Raw genomic sequence first — 24,098 nt, 5'->3', positions numbered from 1 at the left:
CATCCTCCATACAGCCAAGTGCCCTCTAATGAAAAAATGTCACCAAAGAGTCTGGCATTACATTCCAAATTAATTAGTTTAATGCCTAAAATAAAATAAAAAAATCAACATTCTCTTGATGCCTCTGGTGAGTTGACTAATAGTTAACATTTCATTATGCGTTGATGAACGATGTATGTATTATTGTCATACGTTATTCATGATTGCCTCTTTCAAGTTGGATATCTCTGTGGTTTCAAGGGGTGTTCATCCGTTCTTGCCACCATACATTGAAATAAGTTTAATTTATTTATGGCCTCTAATTGTCTCTGCCTCAGATTGCATCCTTGCAGGAGGCCTATGACAGCTTGTGTATCAAAGGCAGGACCACTGCAGTTCCCTATTTCCTAATGAAGTACTCAGATGACACAGTTCAGTTGGCTCCATTAGCAGAGTTGGGGACGTTCTTTCCTGGTGTGCAAAAGGTTTGTTTCACATTTTCTTTCAGCGTAAGCAGCAATATGTATTGGTTTTACTTTATGTAACTGCCTCAAAATATTTTTTCAGTGGTATAAAAAAGTTTGGGCACTGCTGAAAAGTTCTATTATTTTCATTCATAAATCATTGGGCTAATTTTTATACAGTGTATGTATTTACAAAAGAATAACTGATGGAATGAGTAATATTTCTTAATAGAAATTTTGTTGTGTCTTTTGTCATCATGTTCCTCACAGTGGAAACTGACAGATGTAATGTCAATGTTTTTATAGTCTTTAATTAAACTATGAGATGAAAGCAGGTCTATTGAAAGCCATTTTGGAAAATGAATGAGTGTTGCCACCCTTTGCTCAAGATTCAAAAACAAACATAACATGCAATTGGACACCTTAAATGTTTTCTCATGATCGCATCCATCTTTGTATGAGGTTTAAGCATAGACTTCATATTATATTGACCTAACACGGGGTGCAGGGCCGATCCGTAGGGGGCCTATTTTCAAAAACTTCCAAGTTCCAATGTATTCAAAACCAAAGCTGCTCCCTTAGCCATATATGAGTCTCCATGAGCAGCGGCATCAAAAAATTCAAAGTCGTTCCCTTATAAAATCCTGATTACGGTAATTTGTTTTTATATACGTGTAACAAAATTTAAAATGGATCCCGTTAAATTGGAGTCAAGCTTGTGTATTTAGTGGTAATATAAACGAAGAAACACACTGTTGAGTCAAATTAAGCGGCATGCTCTCGGATGGAGGGGGGCGCCTCGCATCGCATTGCTCCCGTCGTCCGCCTGAGACGCGTTATTTTCGGCAGGGACGGCACAACACCGGCCCGACGAGTGGTGGGAATGACTCTTGCTTCTTGAAAGCTTTTCAGAAATACAGGGATCCCTCGTTTTTCGCGGTTAATGGTGACCAGAATCCGCCGCAATAAGATTCTACATTGGAAAAAAAGATACATATATGACATGTTTTTTCACTTTTTTCCCCCCAAAGTATCATTTATAAATGGTTTTTAAGCACTTCAAAATGTAAGAATTATCATAAGTTTTAAACATGTTACTGCCCCACCGAATTATTTTTAAACAAGAATAAAGTTGTAAGAAAATGCTTGGCTTTATTAAATGCTTCATGGTGAGTCTACTCAAACCCTCTCAGGCTGCTCGGTGATTGACACATGTGCAAACTTTTTCTATGATTGAATTTTTTTTTTTTTTTTTGGGATGAGAGTTTTTTTTTGTTTTTGTTTCTTTTTAACATTTTTTTTGTTTGAAGCAACTTATTTTTTGATTGAATAATAAAGACACAAATGTCCTACCAAAAATGTGGCCCAAACACAAAACAACATTACTTCAATGGAAAAAGTTGTTTCAATCAAGAAAAAGTTTTCAAATGCTTTTTTTGTCTCAAATGTATTTTTACAATCATAAACATTTTTTTTTTATTGAAGTGACTTTTTTGGGATTAAAAATATATATTTTGATTGAAGCAACTTTGTTTTTTGATCGAATAATAAAGACTCAAATCTACCTCCATCGTTATTGAGAGAGAAAGAAATTAAGAAAGCTTTAAAACTAAAAGCCACCGGGGAGTCTGATTTTTTATTATTATTTTTTTTTATATTTCTATTTCATTATATAGACATGCCTCATAAGGAAAGGAGATTGAGGGATCAAAAAAGGAGTTGGATGAGGCTGCTAAAAGCAGTGGATACCTCATCAGCTGGGTGAATAGGAGACTTGGTAAGAATAAGTTTGCAAGGATAGTCGGGTATAAAAGACAATTATAAACACAATTACAATGTCATTGCTTTATTAATCATTAGGTGCTAGAGTTGTTAAGTATAGATAATAATGAAATAATAGTTATGAGAAAACTGTGCTGTTGGTGGCTCAGTGACCATCTGATGTGGTTTGTTCTCAGATGAACAAGTTGAGGAAGGAAGTTTTGATGCAGAAGTTGAAGAAAAGAGGCAGACTGACTGAGTCACAGTCAGAAAGTGTTGATGACAGTGTTGATTTCTATTCACTGTTGCCCCCTCCCAATTAAAGTATGTTGGTCACATTGGTGTGTGAATGTGTGCCAATGTAAAGCCCTTTGGGCATGGTAACCATGCAGATAGATGCGCTATATAAGTACTGTCCATTTACCATTTTACCATTTATGTCACAGTCGCAGCCAATTATTATCTAAAGCTGGTTAAAATTGAAGTTATGTTGTTTTAGGGTATATCAAATACTTGTTCATGTCCCCCTTTTGATCTACGAGCACCCGCCCCTCCACCGGTCTGTGCACGGCCCTGCTGAAACGGTGTGGGTCAACAGAGCTCAATATTTTGTTGGGTTGTACAGTGTACCGGAACATATTTCCTCCACACCCTTCTCACCTTTTTAACCCCTGACCCATTTTCATGCCTGATATATACATTTTAAGTTTGTTTATGCAAACATTGCTATGCACTTTGTTGTTGTTCTCATGTGATATTAGAAAATAAAATTTAGTTTATATTAAGCATGCTCATATATTGTGGAATTAAAATCAATAGGATGAAAAGGAGAAGGTGAGCGATGTGTGAAACAGTTTATAATCAGGGGTGAAAGTGGTTAGAATTTCTTGCCGGAATTCCCCGACGTGAAATTCGCCACTGAGCCAGGAATTAAATTTTTTATTTTTTTATTTATTTATTTATATATATATTTTTTCTATTGAAATGCAAAGAAAACTGTTTGGTCCGTTAAAACGTTAAAACGTACAAAAACTGATTTTCATTCAAAATTTTTGCAAAATAAATGTTAACTAAAACAGCTATAACCCCAACCTCCATCTCCTAATTTTTATTTTCCCTCATTTCCTCACATACTTAATGCCAAATCTCAATTTTAACTACTTAAGAACATAGGATGTACGGTATATTAAAATTATACTGTAGATAATGTAAACATGTATTTTCGTTGTGTTTTTTAATAATAAAGATATAAGTAACCTACACTCAGGAAAAATAAGTACAAATGACTTATATTATACAGAGTGAAATGGAATATATTTTGAAGATCGCGCAAACATTAACTTTTTTAAAATCATATGGAAATGAATAAGTAGCCTAACATAAATGAAAAAATATACCCAAAGAGCACATTAACAGCTAAGATGTTTTGAACCTCCCCTTTAGAGCAAATAAAGCCAAATATGATAAATAAGCCACCTTAACTCTTTCCTTGCCCTTAAAGATTTGATCCACTTTCTGTTGCATTGCCTTTTTTTTTTTTTTGGCTGTTTCAGAAAACATGCACATTTGAACCAATCAGAGCTAATTATCTGGTGATCACATGTCAGTATGTCGGCAAATTGAACGGATAAATGAGTCCAGGCGTTTTGCTTTGCTGCATGCATTCGCACATTGACGTGACTCGTCATCGTCAGACTCAGATAACTGCAGCAGCTGGGGAAACCTCCATGCCGTCCATGGAATAAAATAAATGATAAATATCGGAATAAAATAAATCATAAATATCGGTGGAAACGGATTACGCTACACAAGCACTTTGTTATGCTTGCTGTTAACACTTGTGTATGTAAACATGATGTTGGTACATTGTTTTCTTCTTGGAGATTAAATGCATATGTGGCAGTTTTGTGTTTTTAAAAAAAAAAAATTTAACATAGCGTTTTGACAGTTGTTGTCATGTTTTCGGAATCAAAGCACCGTATACTGAAACAGCGTTCCGGCCCTGAATCTTATACCGGAACTGCCTTCTGGCCCTGAATCTTATACCGGAACTGCGTTCCTGACCGTTCCCGCCAACTTTCACCCCTGGTTATAATTGGGATAGCGGGAAAACTAGACAGCACTTGCGAACAATGGCGGAAAAGACAATAAGTGACTACTTTCTTTCCAACAAATCCGCCGGCACGGTTTTAAAGGAGGTCGACAGGGGGAATAAGTCCAACTGCGGAGCTTGACACACGAGAGTCAATGAGCGATGGCGAAAGCTAAAAGCCAACACCCGGGAGGTGATGCAACTGCAGCGGCAAGCAACAGGCACCGCACTCTTTTTGTGCGTCATCGCTTGTCTCTGATTAGCTATGAATTTAGAGGGCATTTTAATATTTCCGATCTGAGCACCAACAACTTCCCATACTGCTTTTTTATTTATGTCCCGGAAATCATGCCGAGAGGTATCATAAAGTATGTGCTGGTCGCACACTGTTAAAATGATTTGCTCCTCGATGTTGACAAAGTGTGGCGTGTGGATTTCAATTTCCGGGGTGGCCAGTGTCCTGGCAGGTGATTTGTCGATCAATTAATCCGTTCCTGGTTGGTTGTAGTGCCAGGTGACAGGGACAGAAATGGGAAACAATTATTTTAACCTAACTTCTAAGCAGTATACTGGTTGATGTCAAAACTGATAGAGAACAAAATATACAGTGGGGAGAACAAGTATTTGATACACTGCCAATGGGTTTTCCCATTGGCAGTGTATCAAATACTTGTTCTCCCCACTGTAGATTCATAAGTTTGTAGTTTTATGCATTTGTTATGAAAGTATTTATCTGTTACACAGTGAAAATGAAAGGAAAACTTTGCATGTCGATTTACCGTGTGCACCCGTGTTTACCGTGTATAGAACCGTTTCGGTACGTGGTGCTCTGTTCGGAACGGAGGCGTACCGAACGAGTTTCTGACGTAATTTAACCCTTACTTTTCGAGGCTGTGAGTCGATCGGGTTACAGTTTCTTTGTGTAGATTATATTTACTTCGTCTTCTCTACTATATTGAGGAGCAACACGGTAGGACAGTTATAACCCAGAAACGTCAACGGCGTGACAACGTGGCCGCCGCGAAAACGCAGTGAAACGCGGGCGTTAAAGTCAATCAGCCAATGCACATCAGTCATAGTGCGGCCGCGTGTTAGACGCGTCTCAGAAGCGGCTCAACACGACGCACGCGAAAAGAACGGCAGAGTTTATTATTTGACGCGAGACGCGACCCTCCTGCGTCAATACTACTACCGGTAGCTAGGATCGGGCAGACCGGAAGTCAGTCGTGTAAAAAAATTAAAAAAAATTTAAAAAGGTGGATCCGGTCGATTTTCAAACTAACATGCAATCGTAACCCACTTTTTGAGTCCTTCAGATCTCTTGAGTGGTAGATCGGGGCACAGTTGACTTGTCCTTGTTGATTTACTGCAGTCTTCTCTGCTATAATAATAACCAACACGGCCCCGTGTTCAACACAAAACCCTCCTACCACAACAAAACAAGTACGAACTAATAAAGTTATACAACATAAAATATACAATATAAATGAATACTACATCACATTTTAAAAATATAAACACATAATAAAATAATAAATAGCCCATTTAAATAAAATAAATTGAAATGAGCTAAACCACCTGTAATTAAATTATATGAATAATACACAGATCCTGCTTACACAATAAAAATTATTAATTTCTGTGTGGCGATTTAACTTGAGAAAATCCACCAATAAAGCTTTTGAAAACCGTTCATAAGAAAAAAAAAAGATTAATTAAGGCATTTCATTTGTAAAATACATGTTAAAATCTTTGTCATTGGGATTGCTTTTCTCTTTAGCACAGGATTTCTTTTTTCTTTTCTTTCTTTCAGAAAGCTGACCAATACGCGGGGTCTGAAAGGCAAATTGTTGTTTGATTATCTTTAAAAACCCGCTACTTTTTGAGCAGAATTCTAGCTTTGTATAGGCTAATGTTCCTATTGTTGAAAGCACAAAGGTGTGTAATAAACAACTAGCACATTTATATTTTGCATTTTGTTTTCTTACTGTACCGAAAATGAACCGATCCGTGACCTCAAAACCGAGGTACATACCGAACCGAGATTTTTGTGTACTGTTACACCCCTAATGTATTATACATAAATATTGCATATTCCAAACAGATATTATCTTTCCCTAGATGTTACTCTATATCATCATAGATTTTTTTTTTTTACAACTATAGCTCTTCGGGCATAGAAGTATTGACAGGACATGCCAGTTATAGTGGACACGGGTAGCAAGTTGTCTGCTATTTTGGATTCAGAGGATATTTACAGTACTTGCAGTTACACCAATTGAATACTGAATTGAACTCAATAGAGAATAACAGCAGAGAGCACTCGAGGTTGCTATGCAGTTAACCATAGAAACCAATGCATTAAATAGAAAGGTATGTTTCAGTAGATGTCCACTGTAGAGATCACTATGCACCAGAAGGTTAATGTTGTAGCATTGTGCTTACATAAAACATTCTAAAAGACATATGAGAGTAATTTAACATATGTTAATACTACAACATGAAATCAATAGTTTTAATGAAAATTAATAAACATGTATATAATAGTGGTTATTTGGTTAAAAAAAATAAAATCAATTGTCAGACAATTAGGCTAACTACTTTAAAAAGTAAAAACAAGACATCCCAAAAAAAATCACCAAAATAGTCACGTCTTAATGACCGATGTCTTGTAATGGTGAATCTCTGTGTTTTGGTCTATTGGGACAACCTGGATTCTACTTATTTTACGTCACCAGTTGATGCTGGTCCGTCCTTTGAGACGAGCGATTCGAATCAAGAAAAAATTGAAAACAAAAATAACATTTATGGTTTCTTCTAGGTAACCGTGGGTGTGTATGACCCATGTACTCTGTCTCAACATCCAGGATGGCCTTTGAGGAATCTACTCGCCCTAATAGCTTGTCAAAGGTAAACAGTCAACTCTATCTCTTTCTGTCTGTCTATCGATCTCAGTATCTTCTTGTGTGTTGGCACAGAAATTCCATCACCCAGTAGCGTTTACTAGGTAATGTTGGAAGTAACGTGTTTTTGTCACTTACAGTGTTTTTACTTTGGGATAGAATCAGCGCTTGTTCTTGTCATTGTTAGGTACACTAATCCTAGTTTAGATGAGCTGTCGTGGGTTATCCTTTACATCAACTAGCCCAGGATCACATGGCCGGGGTCTTTAAGAAATTGTATTTCCTAGGAATTTTGTGGAAGTGATCATTTATAGCATGTTACATAATGTTACATATTAATGCTTGCTACCTAGTTAAGTCAGTATTATTGTGAGAAAATGTCAACATGTTTAGTACTTTTCCTAAATTTATTATTAGCATGAAAAGGTAGTTTGACCAAAATTATTTCACGTTCAGAAAGGCTGTTGACCCTTGTACTGTAAACGTAACGGAATTCCCAAGAGATGTGCTGTCGTTACCTGAGCAGATGCTTTCAAAACACTTGTTTTTCTGTGTGTGGGACACTTTTTCTTGACATTTGTGATTGAACACCAAATATTGGATCGTTTTGTGGCTGGTTGAGTGTAGTGGAATTTCCCGGCCAAGTATTATTATTTTCTTTCCAGGAAAAGTGGACCATTTTACAGTGGACTAGCAGAACAACAGCAACATTCTTGTTTCTTCTCAAACCTTTCCACAATCAAATGAAACCCTCTCGATCATGTTGCAGTCGCTCAGTCACAAGCACTATATAGCAAAAAAAAAAAAAGTATCTATTTTTGTCCAGTCCGTCAAGCTAAACAATTCATAAACTGTTACTGTCTTATTTGTGCCAAGTACTCTTCACTTGAATCTGAGTGTTGCCATGTGAATGTTGCCATACATTTTGTCTTATAAGGAAAAATCTGTGTTTGAGTTACATATCAAATATGCTTGTCTTCATATTTTATACTCATTAATTTGACATTTGTTCTGTCTGTTAGGGGGGCAAAGTTCGACACAGTGGAGGTGCTGTGCTTTAGGGATCGAACACAACAGGGAATCCGCACAATTCAACATAGTGTCATTTTTCAGGTCAAACGACCTGAACTACTGCTTGACTCTGGTAACATTTTTTTGCTTGTTTTTTTTTAGGTTGTTTTTGTGAGTTGCATTTCTGATTTCCTTAACTGATTTTAATCATTGTTCCTGTTTGCCTTTGGGGGGGGGGGTCAATCTCTGGTTTTGTTTTTACATGATATACACTTTCTGTCGAGCTTTACTTATTTTGGAGGGCTTTTTGCATGTGCGGTCGGTCATCTTCGTGTGTTTTAACTAATGGGAATTCTTCATTCTGCTTCTCTTTTTGACTTTTGAATTTGTGGTTGTCCTAATGTGAATCTAACATTAATCTGATATCCTACTTGCCTTTGTACTGTGCGTGCGTGTGTGTGTGTGTGTGGGGGGGGGGGGGGGTTATGCATTTGTGTCTCCATGCATATTTTTAAATGGATCAACCCGCTTATTATGCATGTGCAATTGTCTTCATGTGAGACTTAACTGAGTTGAACCGCCTGCCCTGCTTCATATCTGTTGAATAAGGGATGAACTGCTAATGAAATGATTACAAGAGATGGGGAATGGTGGCAAACTGTGATCTGTAAAGCTTTTCTATTAGTTGAGATGAGGCATCGTCATTCACCTCATCTGCCTCTCTACAAAATCTTCATACAAGCTCACCCAAAAAATGGGAACTGTTTAACAATCCAATAAACCCAGAGTAATAGAAGAAAATATTTTATTCCTTGTAACTGAAACCTTAAAACATGCCATTTAAGAAACAATTATGGAATTTTCATTTTGAAATGTCCTTTTAATGGCGTCTTCCAGCATGAATGCATTCTTGAAATCTGCTGTTGACGATTGTTGAAAAAAAAAAAAGGAATTTTTGCGAGCAAGTGGTAGCACCATGAGACAGTGACTTTGAGCAAGTAAGCAATGTGCTGTTTTGGAAACCATGGTGAATTCAGGATGAATTTCACAGTAGTCCAGCTCAGATGAGAAATCAATGAACAATCTCAACAGCAGATTTCAAGAATGCATTCATACAGGAGGATGCCATTTAAAGAACGTAATTTTAAAATTCCATCATCGTTTCTTAAATGGCATGTTTTAATGTTTCAAATACTATGAAACTTACTTTTCCATCATTCTTGGTTTATTCCATCACTTCTCAAATTGTGGGACCCACAGGGGCGCAGCGTGATGCCGAGGAACATACTTGTTTGCGGTACCAGAATAAAGTGTAATTGCATATTGACTCAGTGGGTGGCAGTAGCGCTCTCATTTTCAGAGAGTGCGCTGTTGTTGTTTTTTTAACCAAACGAGCACACAGCAAAGAGTATTGGCGATATGAAGAGCTAAGATGAGGAAATATGACGAAAAGTATGTAGCCTTTGGCCTTTGGCTTTGACTTTTAATACAATGGAAGATGGGGATAGAAGTGTACTATGTCTGAAAATGTTTGCAGCGGACAGCAGGAAGCCAAATGAATTAAGAAGTCACTTAAAGACATAGATCCCAATCACATTTGTAAGCAGTTTGATTTTTTTTTTTTTCAGAGAATATTGCCAACAATCATCCCGCTTTGTCAGTGTTACATCAGTAAACCAGCGAGTACTGTTAGCATCATATAAGGTGCAGTAAAAAATGGTCAAAATATATACCTTGAGTGTATTTTTACAGTTTGAATGTGACTTTTTTTTTTAATTCAGGCAAATTGATGTGGTTTGTCTTTTCTGTTACAAACAAAACAATGTTAATAAGGTTACTTTATTGTAAGTTGATCTATATTACTTTTTTCTTTAATATTAAGAAGGACACAATGTTATGCAGAGGTGACCTTACAATAGTAATTACATTTATAGACAAATGATACTATTTACAGTGGCGGTTTGGGGGGCGCGAAACATTTACGTCTTCCAAGTAGGGGCATAACAGAAAATAGTTGAGAAGCACTGGTCTATTGGATTGTCAAATAGGTCGTTATTTGGTGTCACCCTGTATTTGGTTAAATTGCACCACCCTAACCCATCACAAAGGGACTTCATGAAATGAAAGTATCATTAGTATTTACCATCCTACATGCTTTATTGTTTGTGATCTGTAAACGAAAATCTATTAATTCTAGTATTTCTTCTATGTTTGTGTTCGTAGTGTGTCCGAAGAGTGTCGGCTGGGAAAAAAATGCCAAGGGGGTGATGGGACCCCGAATGGTCAATCTCAGTGAATGTATGGATCCCAAAAGGTAGTGAAAACAAACATAAAAACAGTAGAGCACTTAATGTAACATAGGACACTGTGGAACAGTCGTAAGAGTCTCCTAATCTAGTCTCGGCATGATTTGGTCCCCATACTAGTGGACTACAAAGTTGAAAAGTGAACTTTTAACTTTCAATCAAGAAGTCAGTGAACCAGGGCCAACTAGTGTGCCATGCACATCAGTGCGCAGTAAGAGATAATCAGGTGTGCCTGTTAAACTATCCTATGTTACTTATTTGGACAAAAAATATTTATTTACAGAAAAATATTTGTATTTATTTATGACAATGACCAATCTTAACGGGCAAAATAATTAAATGCTCTTTCACTAGAAGTTAGATAGTACCCAGTTAACCTGGGTATTTATGTTTTGTGACATTAACTTTAAATGGTGTTCTGCAAACCCTACAACTTTGTTTAGCGCTTGTCTTTGTCATCACAGTGGTTCCATGTAGTCTGATCAACACTTGTTAAAAAAGAAAATGATCTTTGCCAAGTTTCCCAACTAAACTAAGCTGTCTCTTATAGGCTTGCTGAGTCATCAGTTGATCTTAATTTGAAACTAATGCGATGGAGACTGGTCCCTTCACTGGACCTGGACAAGGTGGTCAGCACCAAGTGTCTTTTACTTGGAGCTGGGACTTTGGGCTGCAATGTGGCCAGGACACTAATGGTGGGTCAGAAATGGATAGAATCAGTTCTTAAAGCAACCAAAACATCAAAGACCAATCTGATTTTACTATGTAGGGATGGGGAGTGAGACACATCACCTTTGTGGACAATGCAAAGATCTCCTATTCCAATCCGGTGCGGCAGCCTCTCTATGAATTTGAGGATTGTCTTGGAGGTGGAAAGGCCAAAGCCATTGCCGCTGTTGACCGGCTCACCAAAATCTTTCCTGGTGTGGTGAGTGCAGTAATAAAAAAGTTTGGGAACCTCTGACAACTATTATTTTCATTTGTAAATCATTGGTTGTTTGGGTCCTCAACTTTTTTTTTTTTAATGTATCGAAAACGTGATGGACAGAGTAAGTTTAGTGGCGTAATATGAGATGTGCAATATGAATAAAACCAAAATAATACAGATTAAAAAAAAATAATATTCAGTAGATCTCCTTTTGCCGTAATAACAGCTTCCAGATTTTTTGTATGACGTCTAATGAGTTTCAGGATTCTGGATGGAGATGTTGCGCTCCATTCCTCCTCACAAAACTCATCTAGTTCAGTTAAAATAGATGTTTACCATCCAACAGAATTCAACGACATTCAGGCTTTGAGACTGGGTTGGCCCCTGCAGAACATACTACTTTGAATGAATATCAGAGTAGATTTTGAGCAATGTTGTGGGTCATATTGGTTAAATATTCAGACCCGGCGTAACTTGAACAATGTGACTGATTTGAACGTTATTCTCAAGAATCTGTTATATATGATGGAAATCATGCAACCCACTTTTCACTGAGGGTAGTTTTTTGTGGGTACTTTTCTTGGAATGCAGTGTTTTTCTTCGCCATGCATAACACACCTTGTTTTCCCCAAATAACTCAATCTTAGTTAAATCATTCCACAATACCTTGGTCCAAAATGAAGCTTACTTGTTCAGTGTGCTTTTGCATACCACAAGCAAGTCTTTTTGTGGCTTGTGAATAGTAAACACTTTTTCCTCCCAACCTTCTCCCATACAGCTTCTCGATGTGCAAAGAGCGCTGAATTGTTTAATGATGAACAGTGACACCATCTGTAGCAAGATCACATTGTAGTTCCTTGGGTTGCCTTTGACCATTCGCACTAACCTTTGCCTTTCACACTACTGGCCTTAAGAATGTTCTTTGTCAACTTCCATATCCTTACTATGTTCCTCACAGTGGAAACGGACAGCTGAAATCTCAGATATTACTTTTTTTTTTTTCTCTCTCTCTCTTGCCTTCCCCTATATAATGATGTTTAACAACCTTTTCTTTCAGGTCATTTGAAATGTGTTTTGAGGCCTCTATGTTGCCACTCTTTTCAGGAGATTAAAAGAGAAACACAACATGCAATAGGCCACCTGAAACTTAACAAACGTTTCAAGAAGCTGTTATTTTAGCAAAAGGAAGATCTATTGAGTATTCTTTTTTTTTTTTTTTTTTTGCTGTTGGGGTGTCCAAATCTTTGCACCTATGTAATTTTGTATTGATGCATATTGCGAATTCGTCCAATAAAACTAATTCATGTCTGAAATATTACTGTTTTTTTTTTTAAATCAAAAATGAAGTTGCTTATCCAAACACCAATTTATTTATAAATGGACATAATTAAAATGGTTAGCCTGGCAAGCCAGCATGTCTTTTGCTCTGTACAATATAAATAGCAAGTCATCCTGGTCTTCTGTGATTTGGGCTGGATTTAAAAATTGATCCTAGAGATCGGGATAACAAGTACAGACTAAATTTGAAAGGACCAATCACAAATGCATAAATGTGAGGTAAACGGAATGCGAGTCAGGCTGTTGTAGTCAATTTGTAGTTCTCAAACAATGTTATGCAGTTACTAGAGGTGCGCGAAATTTCCGATTCTTAGATTATTTGCTCTTGGGCAAAAGATTCGAGAACAATTTACAAACATCCAAGTTCCGATTACTGAAATATGCCAAGTAAAGCGGAACTAAAACACAGTCAGCCCGGTCTTCCGGACGCAATGAGGAACAGGCCGAGAGTAAACATCATCCTCAACTCATGCTGCTAGATAAAAAAAAAAAAAAAAAAAAAAATACTTGACTGCGACAGTCGCTACAAAATCTGCCAACGTAATGCTATGGTAGACATCACATGTTTATAGAACTAGATGCGAAATGACTGACTCGCCGCATTAGTAAACAGCCGCCATCTTAAAGCAGTAGACTTCTCAGGAAGGCTGTTGTAGCGAACCTTCCGAGCGAAACGAATTAACTTTTTATCTAAAATACTCCTGAATCAGCAAAATCTTGACTTGAATCCATCTTTAAATGATGAAACAGTCTTCAAACTTTCACATGTCGAAAGTAGGCAGAAGGGAAATTATTAGGGTTTTTCCGATCATGTTTTTTTGCTCCCGATCCGATCCTGATTGTTTTAGTTTGAGTATCTGCCGATCCCGATATTTCGTGATCCGATTGCTTTTTTTTTTTTTTTTTTTGCTCCCGATTCAATTCCAATCATTCCCGATAATTTTTCCCGATCATATACATTTTGGCAATGCATTAAGAAAAAAATGAATAAAACTCGGACGAATATATACATTCAACATACAGTACATAAGTACTGTATTTGGTTATTATGACAATAAATCCTCAAGATGGCATTTACATTATTAACATTCTTTCTGTGAGAAGGGATCCACGGATAGAAAGACTTGTGACTTTGTGTATTGTGAGTAAATATTGCCATCTAGTGTATTTGTTGAGCTTTCAGTAAATGATACTGCAGGCATGCCCCAATGCATGATGGGAGTGGAACCATGATGGGAAGTAAAACCATGCCTGTGCGTCGTGCTACCAATGGATATATCTTCTCTGCTATGGGTAATAACTTAAGGTGTTAAGACAATGATATATTGCCACCTTGCTTCCCCACAATGCTTCCCATGATATTTCTGATCATAGGGAGTGGGACTGCAAGGTATTAGCCAATTGAAGAAAGGCTTCAAAGGCTGCCAAAGTTCGCTCTATTCATGTTGCGCTGCCTTTAATCTCTCTGTAAATATAAAACGGCGCCATTACAGATTGAGCGCGACAATGAGTGAGAGGATCGTGCAGCGTATATATCAATAGCGTTAAATATTTTAATGTGACATGCCGCCGTTATCGGGATATTTTTGATAACCCTACGTTAAGCCTAGACTAAAGACTCTGGATGAGTGTAATATATTACGTCTGTAACGTTAAATACAATAAGAAAACAATTTAATTAAAATGTATATATATTAAAAAAAGGCATGGCCGATATTTTTTTGCCTATTCCGATACTTTGAAAATGACTTGATCGGACCCAATCGATCGGGACATCTCTAGAAATTATGGAATAAAAAGAGAAATTTTAACAACTTCAACGGTTGATTCACAACATTAAATTAATTGAAAGTAGTTTAAAGCTGCTGATACAGAATGGGGACTCAAGTATTTTATTTACTGTTTTGAACTATTAACTTGATACTGAAATAGTAGTTTGTTTAAGCCTGAGAGGATTTTTGTACAATTTTTGTTACTAATGTACGAAATATTACATGCAGCTAATAGCTGGGTTGAAGGGTGCATAAATAATCGATTTATAATTGAATCGTTGCCTCTGAATCTGAATCGTAATCATAATCGAATCGTTAGGTGCCCCAAGATTCCTACCTCTTGCAGTTATACTTGCTGCACTTTTTTTGAAAAGGAAACACCTAGGAATATTTGGTGTATTGTTGTGTACATTACTTATAACAAATACTGAAATTCCGTTTAAAATATTTGCAGCATTAGGTCTGCCTTAAACTTCTTAGCAAAGTTCTGTGTTCCCTTGCATTTCAATTGAGACTACGTTGTACAAGCAATAGCAGGACGCTGAACAAAGTACTATCGAGTCCTCTATAGCAACCTATTTGTTGGATATTCAGGAAAAATGACGAGAACGCGTAACACCTTGCAAAAATCCCAGGAGCGTAAAAATGATTTGCTGTCGCTCCCCTTCATGACGCATCACAAAGGGACGCCTCGCACGCTGTAATTCATTGATCGATATTGGATCGAAGTGGAAATCCAGTTGAAACTACAGTAGACCAGACTGACTTGCCATGTAACTTTTGCATAGCGAAAATAAATACATACATACATGTAAATAATGAATGTAATAAATTTAAAACATTGAAATAAATAATACCTGAAAGAAAGAGATGCAAAATATATGTTCAACTTAACAATTGAAATAAATATGTTAAAATAAAGTTTTGAAATGAATGAAAATTCAAATTAATAAATTCTGAACTACGACACTTTTTATTTCCCTTCAATTCACTTTTTTAAATTTGATAAAACTCCTAGTCCGCCATACCTCACTACATATCGTCAAAAATTGCTAAAATATTTCGAATTGCAAATGCATAAGACTCGACAAAATCTGCTTAATCTGGCATTTCCTTACTTTTCCACCTTTTGTCCTGTCAGAAAGCAGAAGGCTTCAGCATGAGTATTCCCATGCCAGGCCACCCGGTGAGTTTCTCCCAGGCCACTTTGGCTCAGACCCAGAAAGATGTGGAGCAGCTGGAGAAGCTCATCTCGGAACATGATGTGGTCTTCTTACTAATGGACACAAGAGAGAGCCGCTGGCTTCCTACAGTAATTGCGGGTTGTAAGCGGAAGGTAAGAATGGAGCATTGTGTGGAATGTCATGACTGAGGTTGCGCATGTGCCTTGGTTTCATTATTCATCTTGTCCACATAGCCCATGTATACATCTTTTTTTTTTTTTTTTTTTTTTAAAAAAACCTGTCCTGTTCAGCTGTTTGACACAGAGAATGGAAGTCTAAGTTCCCGGATAGTCTGAACAGTTTTAATGTTTCACATTGAGAGTCTGACATACTCCCTTTGTAATCATTTAACATACCTCATTTATTATGACAAAACAGCGAACAGGAAGGGGTTATGGGGGAACAGAATAAAAGAAACACAAGAGAAGCCCAGGATTGACCAGGGAAAGAGGGGGAAGAAGGGGGGGGGGTCTATAAGCTAAGTAATAGAAAGGGGTTGAGTGTACACAAATCATCTCTGATTTAGAACCCAGTAATCGTGTGAATCCCTAGTGAGTGTAAGCCCGCTGGCGACCGACCCTACGCCGCCCCGTCACCAATTCCGGCACTGGGACCCCCCCCGCCCGAGCGCGCCCAATCACATCCAGCTGCACGCGGGCCCCGCCGGGCACGCAACAGCCACGCAGACGAGCGGAGACGCCATGCGGGCGCCGACATAGGGACACGGCCCCCACCCAGCCAGCCCGGGGAGGGAGGGCGGTCCCTGGGGGGGGGCAGCCCAGCCCATCCCTCTTCCCGCAGCCCAGCAAAGGCGCCCTTGTTCTCCCCCTCCAGGAATCCAGGAGTGGTCCCCCGGGTCACCCGCGCGTCCATGTATACATCTGATAAGATTTTCCTTCAATAACGTAAATAATTGGAAACATTTGATCTTGAATCTTGTGTTCTTGTCTTAAACGTATCACAACATGCTCGATAATTGTTCCCTACGGCATTTTTTTGGTGCGAATGAACCATCAGCCTATGAGATATTTTTAGTTTTACAAATTCATGCAGGGATGTTCAATTATATATATTAGAGGTCGACCGATACGGGTTTTTCAAATGCCAATACCAATATCCAAAGCTGATTTTGTTAGCTGATATTTAGGCCGATATACTTTTTTTAAAGCAAAAAATCACTTCAACAGCTTCAAATTTACAATGATGACCTTAGACATAAAGGATTAAGTCGGTCTAGTGCCACCAAACCCAACGAACACAGCACTTCTTTTTATGATTATACACACTTGGCAAGAACAGTACATTATTTTCAAAAAATTAAACCCACCAGGATGTCAGGACAAGATGCAAACAAGTGAAAGTTCAAGAGGATGCTCGCCATGCTAAAGCTAATGTTAACGCGAATGCTACACTACCTCTATGCCTACAAAGGCTAAAGCAGTGCTTCTCAATTATTTTCTGTCACGCCCCCCCAAGGAAGACGTAAATGTTTTGCGCCTCCCCAAACTCTCTGCCGCCACTGTAAATGGTATCATTCGTCTATAAAATTACTATTATAAATACGCATCTGCCTAACAATGTGTCCTTTTTTTCTAATAAAGAAAAAAAGTAACATAGATCAATTTATAATAAAGTATAACTTTATTAACATTGTTTTGTTTGTAACAGAGAAGACTTGACGTGCATCAATTTGCCTGAATTAAAAAAAAAGTCACATCCAAACTAAAAAATACATTTACATTTTTGTATATTTTTGACCATTTGATACAGGAAAAAAAAAATGTAGTAAAATCAGTAAATAATAAATTAAAATTGATTAGAAACATTCACTCATGAGGACAATATGCCAAAGAATTTGACCGAAAAAAACAAAACTGAAAAAAAGAAAGAGTGTCCTTGGACAGGACAGTTTTTATTTTTGCTGCTCACAGTATTTACCTCCTTTGCAATGGTGTGGAGTTATTTTGCAATGAGCATGCTAACAATGCTCAATGGATTACTGATATAACACTGACAAAGCAGGACGATTGTTGGCAATATTCGGCACGTTTTCACTGAAAAACAATCAAGCGGCTTATCAATGAGATTGGGGTCTAATGTCTTTAAGTGACGTCTTAATTGATTTGGCTTCTGGCTGTCCGCTATAATTATTTTTAGACACAGTAAACAGTGGTCTTTCCTCATCACCCACTGTATTAAAAGTCAAAGCTAAAAGGCAAACGGCACGAAAAAAGCGCATTCTCGGCGGCCGAGGTAGAACCGTAGGTGAGGGCGGTTGTCGTGACGATCCCAAGCCAAAAATGGCACTTCTCGGGCGGCGACGTGAGAACCGGACAAGACAGTGGGTCGCTGCGTGAGTGAGCCCGGTCGGAAAACGGCTTTCGAAAACGGCGGTGGCACACTGCTCTTCATATCTGTTTTCTGTGTGTGCTGAGTGCTCTTCCTTAGTTCAAAAATACTGCGCGCACTCTAAAAATGAGAGCACCACTGCCACCTACTGAGTGGATGTGCAAGTAAACTTTATTACAGTATGGCAAAAAAAAAAAAAAAAAAAAAAAGCATGTTCCCCGAGGTCACATGCGCCCCCCCTGGCATCGCTCTGCGCCCCCCCAGGGGGGCGCGCCCCACTATTTGAGAAGTACTGGGCTAAAGCAGCATTGCATATTCTCCGTCCGTCCATCCAGCTCAACCTGCAAGATTAAAAAAAAAAGATCTTATAATATGTACAAAACAGGCAAGCCTGAAGCAGCCTGCCTTCAAGCAAGGGCCTGACTGCAGCCAGAGCCAAGCGACAGCCGCTACAAACCACGCCTCATACAAACTACGCCCCTCCAAACCGCGCCTGCTGTTGGTACGGTGGTGCGAAGAATTCCTTTACCCACCCACTTTATTCGTGTACTATGTGAAGTTCATAGGGTTTTTGGGACAATAGGCCTTTGCCCAATTCTTTATCCCAAATTTAACGAGAAACGGGGGTATTGCAGCTATGGCGATAACTAGATTGTAACCTTTGCTATGTTTGAAAGTCATTTGATGTTGTGAATCAACTGTGAAAGTTGTTAAAATTGCTCCCGTTATTGCATTATTGCCTTACTGTATTTCTTTTCTGTCTACTTTTGACATGTGAAACTTTTAAAACTATTTCATCTTTTAAAGATAGATTCAAGTCAAGATTTTATTGATTTAGGAGTATTTTAGATAAAAAGTTACTCACTTTGGGTTCGCTACAACAGAGACTTCCTGAGAAGTCTACTGCTTTGAGATGGCAGAATGTAGCATGTATCACTGAGTGTCAAGACACAGGTATAAATGGCCACAGCTGGATTTTTTTGGAGATTTTATAGGTGAAACATGGTAATATAACAAGGGTCGCGATGTGAAATCGCAGACATCAAGGATTGGTCAAGATTTTCTTAATCATATATTTACTACGGCTGTGAAACGATTAAAATTTTTAATTGAGTTAATCACAGCTTAAAAATTAATCGTAATTAATCGCAATTAAAACAATCATTAAAATATGCCATATTTTTCTGTAAATTGTTGGTATGGAAAGATGAGACATAAGACCGATATATACATTCAACACACAGTACATAAGTACTGTATTTGTTTATTATAACAATAAATCCACAAGATGGCATTAACATTATTAACATCCCTTCAGTTAAAGGGATCCACAAGAAAGACTTGTAGTTCTTAAAAGATAAATGTTAGTACGTTATACAAATTTTATATTGAAACCCCTCTTAACGTTTTTGTTTTAATAAAATTTGTAAATATTTTCAATCAAAAAATAGATACACTAAATACACCACAAGGTGTCAATGGCGAGTTTTAAATTAACTTAGAAATCAAGCCAAATAGAGTGTTATGTCCCTCGACTGACGGCGTAGTTTCCTGTTTCCTGTTTACTGGTCCATCCATTGTAATCCACGTCATTTGAGTGCTGGCTTCACAACATACTTGACCTCTCATAAATATTGCCATCCAGTGTATTTGTTGAACGAAACGAAATGTTTGAATAGCGTTTGAGTCTAAGATTTATGTGTATGTTGCATAGCTATTTTGATTGGGAATGCCAGTTCTCTTGCACTGTTGTTTAACTGTGTGAGAATAGGGCCTCATTAATACAGATTGAAGCGCTTTTCTTTTTGTGAACATTATTTTTTTTTTTTGAGAGAGAGATATTATTTTTGGTGTGCTTTCACAAAATGATACTTACGGCGGAAAACACAGAAAAGACTGAAAAAGCAGTTTCTGCTCTTGCACTCCTCTGAAACTGAAACTGCTGTATTTTAAGCCAAAACAACTGTTGTGTTTGATAGAACAATATGTCTATATGCTGCCATAGCAGATTCATGGCGCATTAAGCCCCCGAACTATTTTTTTTCTCCGTTTTACCCTGAAACCCCCTGTTTACAGACGTCGCGCAACCGTTTTTGTTTTAACCCAGCCATAAAACTAAGGTAATTATATTTATCATTTAAAATGTCTGTCATTTTTAGCTTAGAATCATTAATTGATGTTTCATATTTCGTTCAAAAAAAAAAAAACTTGAAAAAAATTATTCACTCGCATATTTTAAATGTTTAAACAAATGACGTCACAATGAAAAAAATGGTAAAAAAGTCACGGATATCTACCTCATAACTATCGCTTAATTGTTGTTTTTTTTTTTTTGTTACTGTCGCATTTTCTCCGATATGTTAGATGATAATCGATCCAAACAAAGAAAAATTGAAAAAAAAAAAAAACATTTAAAGTGGTAAATATATGAAAAAGAAAATCTCGACCACTCCTTGATGTCTGCGATTTCTGCATCGCGACCCTTGTTATATTGCCATGTTTCACCCATAAAATCCCCCAAAAATCCAGCTGTGGGCATTCACAACTGTGTCTTGACACTCAGTGATACATGCTACATGGAGTTTTTGGATCGAAAAAAGGTAAGTATGCGATGATATCTCATTAAAGTCATGGCTCTCGCGTGCTCTCGCCTACAGATAGGGTTTTGCTGTTTAAAAAACAATTTGAAAAAAAAAAAGAAAAGCCTTCCTGCTGAAAATTTTTCTTCCCCCAGAAAATAGAGATTTTACGCTTTCCATGCATTTCGGACAATTTTGAAAGTTGGCCTAATTAAAGGTCTCAGAGCGGAACTTCAAGTCACCTGAGTGTTTTCCGCCTTATGTTTGTTGTGAAGGAGTTGCCGAAGCTTATGCCAATAAATGTCGCGGTCCAATGAACGCCTGTGTCCATTCGCCTTTTGTAATGTTCTGATATAGAATTATCCGAAGCACCTTGAAGTGCACACGGCGCCAGTGCTCTCTACTCACATGATGCAGGAGTGAGTTAGAGTTACGGCCTGCCGAGAGCCGTAAGCTGTGTTAATGTTGAAGCTGAATGTGCTAATAAAGAAACAAAGTGCCAGCATTTCGCGTGTGGTATACCTTTGTAAGGAAAAAGTACAAAACAGGACACCTTTCGCTGCCTCTTAGCTCTCAAGTGCGTCATTGTAATTTGTTTGAGGCAATGCATGGGCGCGTCATTCCGCGCATGCGTTAAATGCGTAGAATATTTTAACCTGATTTATTTAAAAAATTAATTACCGCCCGTTAATGCGTTAAATTTGACAGCCCTAATATTTACCCTTTTAAATGTTTTTTTTTTTTTGGTCACTTTGTTTGGATCGATTAGTTATCATCTAACATATCGGAGAAAATGCGACAGTAACAAAAAATATACAATTAAGCAATAGTTATGTGGTAGGTATCTGTGACTTTTTTACGACACTATTTTTTTTATTGTGGCGTAATTTGTTTAAAAGTTTAAAATATGCAAGTCAATAATTTTTTAAAGTCATTTTTTTTTTAAACGAAATATTACACACCAATTAATGATTCTAGGCAAAAATCATTTTGAATAATATATTCACTTACCTTCTTTTTATGGCTGGGTTAAAATAAAAGCGGTTGCGCGATGTCTGTAAACGGGGGTTTTCAGGGTAAAATGGACAAATTAAAAATAGTTTTGGGGCTTCATGCGCCATGAATCTGCTATGGCAGCATATAGACATATTGCTCGATCAAACATAACAGTTCCTTTGGCTTAAAAAACAGCAGTTTATTTTAAAGAGGAGTGCAAAAGCAGAAACTGCTTTTTCAGTCTTGTCTGTGTTTTCCGCCATATACATGAGCTAACACCGCTGAGTCTGTCATTTCGCATCTAGTTCTATATGCATGTTTCTACAGTGCCTTGCAAAAGTATTCGGCCCCCTTGAACCTTGCAACCTTTCGCCACATTTCAGGCTTCAAACATAAAGATAGAAAATTTTAATTTTTTGTCAAGAATCAACAACAAGTGGGACACAATCGTGAAGTGGAACAAAATTTATTGGATAATTTAAACTTTTTTAACAAATAAAAAACTGAAAAGTGGGGCGTGCAATATTATTCGGCCCCCTTGCGTTAATACTTTGTAGCGCCACCTTTTGCTCCAATTACAGCTGCAAGTCGCTTGGGGTATGTTTCTATCAGTTTTGCACATCGTGAGACTGACATTCTTGCCCATTCTTCCTTGCCAAACAGCTCGAGCTCAGTGAGGTTGGATGGAGAGTGTTTGTGAACAGCAGTCTTCAGCTCTTCCCACAGATTCTCGATTGGATTCAGGTCTGGACTTTGACTTGGCCATTCTAACACCTGGATACGTTTATTTTTGAACCATTCCATTGTAGATTTGGCTTTATGTTTTGGATCATTGTCCTGTTGGAAGATAAATCTCCGTCCCAGTCTCAGGTCTTGTGCAGATACCAACAGATTTTCTTCCAGAATGTTCCTGTATTTGGCTGCATCCATCTTCCCGTCAATTTTAACCATCTTCCCTGTCCCTGCTGAAGTAAAGCAGGCCCAAACCATGATGCTGCCACCACCATGTTTGACAGTGGGGATGGTGTGTTCAGGGTGATGAGCTGTGTTGCTTTTACGCCAAAAATATCGTTTTGTATTGTGGCCAAAAAGTTCAATTTTGGTTTCATCTGACCAGAGCACCTTCTTCCACATGTTTGGTGTGTCTCCCAGGTGGCTTGTGGCAAACTTTAAACGAGACTTTTTATGGATATCTTTGAGAAATGGCTTTCTTCTTGCCACTCTTCCATAAAGGCCAGATTTGTGCAGTGTACGACTGATTGTTGTCCTATGGACAGACTCTCCCACCTCAGCTGTAGAGCTCTGCAGTTCATCCAGAGTGATCATGGGCCTCTTGGCTGCATCTCTGATCAGTTTTCTCCTTGTTTGAGAAGAAAGTTTGGAAGGACGGCCGGGTCTTGATAGATTTGCAGTGGTCTGATGCTCCTTCCATTTCAATATGATGGCTTGCACAGTGTTCCTTGAGATGTTTAAAGCTTGGGAAATCTTTTTGTATCCAAATCCGGCTTTAAACTTCTCCACAACAGCATCTCGGACCTTCCTGGTGTGTTGCTTGGTTTTCATAATGCTCTCTGCACTTTAAACAGAACCCTGAGACTATCACAGAGCAGGTGCATTTATACGGAGACTTGATTACACACATTTGGATTCTATTTGTCATCATCGGTCATTTAGGACAACATTGGATCATTCAGAGATCCTCACTGAACTTCTGGAGTGAGTTTGCCGCACTGAAAGTAAAGGGGCCGAATAATATTGCACGCCCCACTTTTCAGTTTTTTATTTGTTAAAAAAGTTTAAATTATCCAATAAATGTTGTTCCACTTCACGATTGTGTCCCACTTGTTGTTGATTCTTGACAAAAAAATTAAATTTCATATCTTTATGTTTGAAGCCTGAAATGTGGCGAAAGGTTGCAAGATTCAAGGGGGCCGAATACTTTTGCAAGGCACTGTATATGCATGTGATATCTATGAGATGCATCAGACGCTAGCACCGTAGCATCATGTGGGCGGAGTTTGTAGCAACGTAGCAGCATGTGGGCGTTAGTTAATAGCAATGTAGCATTATCTGGGCGTAACTTGTAGCGGCTGTCTGATGCTGTGCAGTATTATTGGTTCAAGCAGCTGCAGTGTCCTTCTGGGGTCCTACCCTCAGTCATGGGCGGCCATAGTTGCCCACACAGATGCCTGATCAAAATCAAAAGAAATCGAAAAGTTATTGCTTCAGATTGTTAATTGAGGTGCATTCGAAATTTACTGTACATTTTGGTCTCTCAGTGCACCCAGTAAAAATGAAAAAGTTATGTATATACGCATGCTATAATTCACAGGTGTTCACGTTATAACATGGCCCAGGAACATTACTTAAATCATTTAAAAGCCCCAATTATGTTAA

The 24,098-nt window shown here is 38.0% G+C and overlaps 1 protein-coding gene across 4 annotated transcripts in view; it reads left to right on the top strand.

Moving 5' to 3' along the window:
• The window catches only part of atg7 (ATG7 autophagy related 7 homolog (S. cerevisiae)), a 155,101-nt gene that overhangs the window by 21,796 nt on the left and 109,207 nt on the right, over positions 1 to 24,098 (top strand). For all 4 annotated transcript variants that reach the window (XM_057844854.1, XM_057844855.1, XM_057844857.1 and 1 more), the window contains 7 exons: positions 318 to 464; positions 7,118 to 7,206; positions 8,222 to 8,343; positions 10,434 to 10,524; positions 11,067 to 11,211; positions 11,286 to 11,444; positions 15,696 to 15,890. In XM_057844854.1, coding sequence (XP_057700837.1) covers positions 318 to 464; positions 7,118 to 7,206; positions 8,222 to 8,343; positions 10,434 to 10,524; positions 11,067 to 11,211; positions 11,286 to 11,444; positions 15,696 to 15,890 — 948 coding nt within the window. The remainder of the gene's footprint in view (positions 1 to 317; positions 465 to 7,117; positions 7,207 to 8,221; positions 8,344 to 10,433; positions 10,525 to 11,066; positions 11,212 to 11,285; positions 11,445 to 15,695; positions 15,891 to 24,098) is intronic.

The sequence above is a fragment of the Corythoichthys intestinalis genome, chromosome 9, assembly GCF_030265065.1.
Source record: "Corythoichthys intestinalis isolate RoL2023-P3 chromosome 9, ASM3026506v1, whole genome shotgun sequence".
In the NCBI taxonomy this organism is placed as follows: Eukaryota; Metazoa; Chordata; class Actinopteri; order Syngnathiformes; family Syngnathidae; genus Corythoichthys; species Corythoichthys intestinalis.
The sequence above is the reverse complement of the archived record's forward strand: the minus strand, read 5'-3'. Positions and strand labels throughout refer to the sequence as shown.